This window comes from Ixodes scapularis, unplaced genomic scaffold (genome assembly GCF_016920785.2).
Source record: "Ixodes scapularis isolate PalLabHiFi unplaced genomic scaffold, ASM1692078v2 PGA_scaffold5__190_contigs__length_132052651, whole genome shotgun sequence".
In the NCBI taxonomy this organism is placed as follows: domain Eukaryota; kingdom Metazoa; phylum Arthropoda; class Arachnida; order Ixodida; family Ixodidae; genus Ixodes; species Ixodes scapularis.
The window spans coordinates 78,078,087-78,084,585 of NW_024609880.1; the positions used below are offsets into that span (position 1 = coordinate 78,078,087).

A 6,499-nucleotide genomic window follows, 5' to 3' on the forward strand; every position below is an offset into this window, starting at 1 on the left:
GGGCGAAGATAAGCGAACTCCAATATGTGCGTTGCCTAGATGTACCAGAACCTCCTTTATACTTGTTACGACGCCGCAAGAACGTGACGATAGCGGCTGGTAATCAACGTTTATTCGTGCGCAGCTTGCGCTTTATATGGTAGACAGGCAAGGGGAAGGCGAGAGGGAAAGGGAGAGAGAAGGTGGAAGATAAGATGACAAGCGCCACTGTGCTTGTGGCGGCGTAGCCGATCTGCAACAGTCTTCTCCCTCCTAGGGGGAAAACCGCACTGGGGCTCTCCTTGTTCGAGTCGGTCGCTGCAGGCCTGGCGCTGCCTCCGGCGGCGGGAGACGTGACGGACTGGAAGCACTTTCCGGTGGACTTTCGGGAAGCCGGGGCTTGACTTGATCGAGGTGTCTGTGAAGGACGTCTCCCTCGTTGCCGTCGGCGGTGACCATGCGTGCGCCGTCCGTGGACTGTACTCTAGCTGGTGTCCACAGTTCACCTCTTCCAAAATTTCGCACCCATACTGGTTCCCCTGTGTGGACAGGATTGTTGGTATAAGTGTCGTTCCGATCGTTGACTCGTGATGGTGGGGGTACGACCGCATTATCTAGCCTTGAGCGCAGCTCGTATCCCATTAGCAGCATGGCCGGGGTCTTGCCACCTGCGGAAGGTGTCCGACGGTACTGATGCAGCACCCTTGCTAGACGAGTCTGCAGCGACCCTTGCTTGTTTTTTTTAAGTCCCTGTTTCACTGTACGGACGGCGCGCTCCGCCAGCCCATTAGACTGGGGGTGGTAAGGTGCCGTACGAAGGTGAACGATGTTATTGAGCCGCAGAAACTTTCCAAACTCTTCACATGTAAACTGTGGGCCATTGTCAGATACAATGGTTTCTGGCAACCCGAAGGTGCTAAATACCGTTCGCAACGCCTCAACCGTAGAAACCCCATTGGCACTTTTTATGGGCACCGCCTCAATCCACTTCGTGTGTGAATCTACCACAACTAACAACATAAAACCATCCACTGGTCCCGCAAAATCGATGTGCAATCTGGACCAGCGTCGCCCCGTCTCCGGCCACGGAACAGGTGTTTGTCTAGGTGGCATCGGTGCGGCCTGCACACAAATATGGCACGTCTTTACGAGTCGCTCAATATCTTGGTCAATGCACGGGTACCACAGCATTGAGCGAGCTAGCGTCTTCATGGAGCCCATTCCCTGATGCGTATCATGCAGTAGCCGTAGCATTGCTGGTCTGGCAACTTGCGGCACAACCACGCGATGGCCCCAATACAAAAGCCCATGGCTAACAGTCATCTCGTCTCTCCTGTCAAAGTAGGGTTTTAAATGGCTGTCCTCTAGTGCTAGACGAGAGGGCCAGCCTTCCTGTACCCACTTCCGCACCTTTGCGAAACCATCATCTTCCGCCGTCAAAACGGCCAACTGCTTAGCCGACAAGGCGCCATCGTTGAGGCTTTCAGTGAGGAGAACATACTCACAGCCATCCACGTCTTCCGCCGATTCAGGGGGTGCTGATCCAGACGCTGGAAGCCGGCTGAGTGCGTCGGCCGGAATATTGGCTTTGCCGTCCTTGTGCTGGATGACGTAGTTGTAGGCCCCCAGCAGCAGAGCCCACCGTTGGATCCGCCCCGCGGCCATCGCCGGTACGGCCTTATCAGGATGAAACAACCCCAACAAGGGTTTATGGTCAGTCGCGAGCGTGAAACACCTTCCCAAGAGGTATGTTCGGAATTTCGACACACCGAACACCAAAGCGAGGGCCTCCCGCTCTAACTGTGAATAATTCCGCTCGGCGGCTGTGAGTGTGCGAGAGCGGAACCCTATGGGGCGCAGGACCTCCTGGCCAACATCATGAGACAGTACGGCGCCAATGCCCAATGGTGACGCGTCACACTCAAGAATTAACGGCTTGTCTGGGTCAAAATGCGCCAAGAAGTCAGCTTTTTTGAGTTGGGTCTTCGCCTCGCTAAACGCGCGTTGCTGTCTGGGTCCCCATTCCCACTTTGCCTCCGCGCGGAGAAGCTCGTACAACGGCGCCATGATCGAGGACGCGTTCTTGAGGAACTTGTGGTAGTAAGTCACCAGCCCTGCAAAGGACCTTACTTCGGCTACTGTTCGGGGCGCCTTAACTTGGAGGATTGCATCTATGTTTTCTGTCTTAGGTTGCACCCCTAGATTGCTAATTCGGTGCCCCAAAAAGTCCACCTCGGTCTGTCGAAACTTGGACTTCCCTGGATGCACCCGTACCCCCGACTCACGAAATCTTTGCAATACTTTCCTAAGTAGGGTGCAGTCATTACGTTTCTCAGCGATAATGACGTCATCCAGATAGACCTGGACTCCCGATAGGCCTTGAAGAATCGACTCCATACGCCGCTGGAACAACGCTGGTGCTGACGCGATGCCGAATGGCAGACGAGTAAAACAGAATAGCCCTTTCTGCGTATTCACGGTCGTGAGTAGCATAGATGCCTTATCTAACGGGAGCTGATTGTACGCGTCGCGTAAGTCGATCGTAGTAAAAACTTCGCCTCCGTTCAGCGTTGCAAGAATATCTTCCACTCGCGGAAGCGGATACTGTTCAGTCCGACATGCTTGATTAACCGTGATCTTGAAATCTCCGCAAAGGCGTATGCTACCATTACGCTTTACTACCGGCACAACAGGCGCTGCCCAATCGGAATGGGGAATTGGGATAATAACGCCCGTTTCCACTAACCGGTCAATTTCTGCCTCTACCTTTGAGCGTAAGGCGTACGGCACTTGACGTGCTTTACAAAACTTCGGAGCTGCGTCCGCTCGAGGCTGAAGGTGGACTGGCGGCCCCTGAATGAGGCCCAGCCCTGGCTCGAACACTTCCGCGAATTCGTCTAGCAACCCCTTGAGATTGACCTTGTCCACGAAACTGGAGGCCGAAGGCTCACCTTCTGTTGCTACGCTGAGTACCGGCATCTCCAGCAGGTCGAATGCGTGTATGAGGTCGCGTCCACACAGGTTGGGGCCGGAGCAGCCCAGGACAGTCAGTGTTCCTTCCCTGGCTTGGTCTCCCAAGGCCGCCTTGAGCTTCAGCTGCCCGCGCACTGGTAGTTTTCCGAGGAAACAAGTCAACTTCAGAGGAGAATCCTGGAGGCTCGGCCACGCAGCTTTGTGCCGCATGTAGGTAGGCCACGTGATGACCGACACCGGAGACCCCGTATCGAGTTGCATGTTGACAGGCACGCCCCCCCAGTCGAAGGTACCCGCAATAGGCTGAGTGGTCTCGATGTGCCCGACGTGTTCCATTGACGCCCCCAACATGAACAGGCCCTCTGTTCTGGTATCCCACTCTTGTTCATCCCGCGGGGCCAGTGCATTGACGTGCTGTTGGGTTGGCCTTGTTGACGCGGTGACTGGTCTGTCGGCGCGACGGAAACAAGCCTTGGCGATATGACCTCGTTGGCGGCAGTTGTAGCATTGCGCTGACCGAAAACGGCACGCGTCTGGCTGGTGTCCCCCTCTGCCACACCTGGAACACGGCGACTCAGTCTCCCGCCATTTCTGCCTTGCCGTCCTGCTTCCCACGGCGTGCACGCCCCCATCCTCTGTCGTGGCGCGTTGCATTTCCTTTACATTTTCTTCCGCCATTTCTGCTGCTACGGCGACTTCCTCGGCTTCGGTTCTCGTCAAGAACGGCTTAGCCAAAAGTTGCCGACGCACCGTTGAATTTTGGAGGCCGCAGACTATCCGATCCTTCAGCATCCGGTCCAATGTGTCCCCGAAGTTGCACGTGTCTGCTATTTGTCGGATGGCCACAACGAAGTCTCTTACCGGTTCCCCCGGCAGCTGGTTGCGGGAGAAGAACTTATACGACTGGGCCGTTTCGTTCAGTTTTGGCGAGAAATGTTGCTGCAGAAGGCTGACCACTTCGCTGTACGGAAGCTCATTTACCTTTGCTGGAGCACAGCGTCCGCTGATGACGTCCACGGTGTTGGTACTCAGCGCTGCGACGAGTAAGGCGCGTTTCTTCTTCCCGTCTGTCACCCCGTTGCCTTCGAAGAACGCCTCCAGACGGATTTGGTAAGCGGGCCATTTGTCAACGGCCTCGTCGAACTGCGGCGGAACTGCATAGCTGACCATGTCTGCCGACAGAGCAGCGGAAGATATACTATCCCATCCTCGTCGCCACTGTTACGACGCCGCAAGAACGTGACGATAGCGGCTGGTAATCAACGTTTATTCGTGCGCAGCTTGCGCTTTATATGGTAGACAGGCAAGAGGAAGGCGAGAGGGAAAGGGAGAGAGAAGGTGGAAGATAAGATGACAAGCGCCACTGTGCTTGTGGCGGCGTAGCCGATCTGCAACTGAAGCCGATCTGCAACTTGTGGCGGCGTAGCCGATCTGCAACGGAAAAACGCTTCACCGAAAAGTAAACATCTGTCAAGTGACAACGATAATTGCGTTTCACTTGTTACCACCATGGTCAGCGTCGATGACTGTATTTTGTTGTATGGGGTTTTCATTCTTCGCTCAAATCCTCGGTAGACCACAATGATTTATGCGTCATGAATACGAATGGATACTAATAAAAATATATATAATAAATGTGCATTTGAAAATGTAATAGTTCTGCTTACTGGTCCATTGGCTTGACTATAGGTAGCTCACAGTCGTGCTGCAACGTTCGTTGTTCGGGCGAAGATAAGCGAACTCCAATATGTGCGTTGCCTAGATGTACCAGAACCTCCTTTATACTGATAAGGCGTTAGTTGCCGGCTATCACCACGAGAGTGTGCCGCTTCCCCACACAAGACATAAACGTAAACGACGTGGACGAAGCAGCGATCTCCACTGTAGGGGTCTGGATGGCGCTTAGCTGCTCTCCGAGCCTGGCGCAAGTGAAGCCACCGGAAGTTCGATTCGTGTCCCGGGAGTCGGGCGTGCGCTGGGCTGTTTAGTTCATTTAGTCGATATTTTGGTTCATGCTTTTTTGTGTCTTTGACTGAGTTTTAATACTCCCGTTCTGGATTAAATCCCACGAATAAGGCATTGGAACGTGGGACATACGTACACTTGATAAACTAGAATGTCAAATTTTCACATCGAATGACTTCCCAGGAGACTTCTCGGGTCCGCATGCACTGCTACTCCGCAGCAAGCAGGCTCTCTTGGGATGACAAGAAGAAACCCAGTTCCCTGAGCGCTGTTCGAACCGGCCCTCGGAAGAGTTGAAAGGCCTGTCAAGCTCTCACTTCCGGGACAAGCCGCTTACTTCCGGTGGCTTCATACCTGTCTGCTCAATGCGCCATCCAGCCCTCTATTGTAGAGATCAGTGGAAGGAAGTGACTAAGCCCCTCTCGTGCATTCTTGCATTCTTTGTGCTATTTTGGGCAATTCACGAGGTAGCTGTAAATGGCTATTAAAAGGGTTTTCTTTTTTTTTTTACCTCGCGTTTTTGTTGGTTTGTTTTATGCAGACTTGCAAAAAGAGGTTCCGGGAATTTCATGTCCGGAGACCCCAAGCAACACCCGGTACCATGAAAAGTGACTAAAGCCCAATTTGAGAAAAGATTGCTTTCGAAATTCTACCTTCTGCTACTCCAAGGTATGTAGTAGGCACCTTTATGTAATGGACATGAAGAAATGACTGTGAAGATAGGCCTACCTTAAAGCTCGTTTGACTGAAGCCTCGGCAGTTCAGCTTGGTTCGGGCCTCACTCTCGACAAAGGTGGATCAGACCATGTACCGTATCACAGCACCTTTCTGTGCTGTTTGAGTGGCTGACCTCTTTAGGACTCTCTCGCAGCTCGAGGTAGTGAGGAGTGCCTGATAACGGGCACAGCACGTCATTACGAAACGAGAACCTTGACGCAGCTAACATCATACACACTGCTTAGGGGACTCTGTAGCGATTGTAACCCCAGAGGACCTTGGCCGTTGCATTTTCTCTTCACCTGCTCTTCGCATGATCTTTGACATTAGAAATGATACCTTTCTGTGTCCGCTGTTTCGACATTGTTAAAGTTTACCACCTGCTCGTCCTCCTGGCTTGTAATTCGTGTTGGGTCATACCTACTGTCTCCTACCTTTATTCACTTTTGAAAACTACATATTTTATGACAGAAGGTAATAGACCGATCTTGCTAGCTAGTTTGAGTTCGCCACCACTGCCGCCATGAATCGCGAGAGCTGTAGTCTTTTTGCACGCGCGACAACCCCGCTGGAGGTCTGCGCGTGCAGAGCTCGAGGCGGCATGAGCTGTCTCGTGAACTGGTGTCTGCCTTGTATGAACTACAGTTACGACGGCGTCACGCATGCGCGGAACGCTCGATGAGATTGGTCTATTTTAATGCCAGGTTTCATCAGGTTCCGTCGTCAACTTCTAAATGCGCCTATTTCTTCACACACCCACTGTTTGCCCCTCACTGTTTGCGGGGGAGGGGGGGGGGCATTCGTCTTGCACAACACTCGTTGCGGTGCGAGCGTTCATGTTCCACAACAATATAGACGCTTTGCA

The 6,499-nt window shown here is 53.0% G+C and overlaps 1 protein-coding gene across 1 annotated transcript; it reads right to left on the bottom strand.

Moving 5' to 3' along the window:
• Nucleotides 1-252: 252 nt before the first annotated feature.
• On the bottom strand, nucleotides 253-4,172 carry LOC121838174. Its single transcript, XM_042294261.1, has 3 exons — nucleotides 3,934-4,172; nucleotides 1,485-1,656; nucleotides 253-647 (listed from the first exon to the last, which is right to left on the bottom strand). The coding sequence occupies exons 1-3, from the start codon at nucleotides 4,120-4,122 to the stop codon at nucleotides 253-255; spliced, it is 756 nt and encodes a 251-aa protein (XP_042150195.1). The 5' UTR covers nucleotides 4,123-4,172.
• Nucleotides 4,173-6,499: the final 2,327 nt, after the last annotated feature.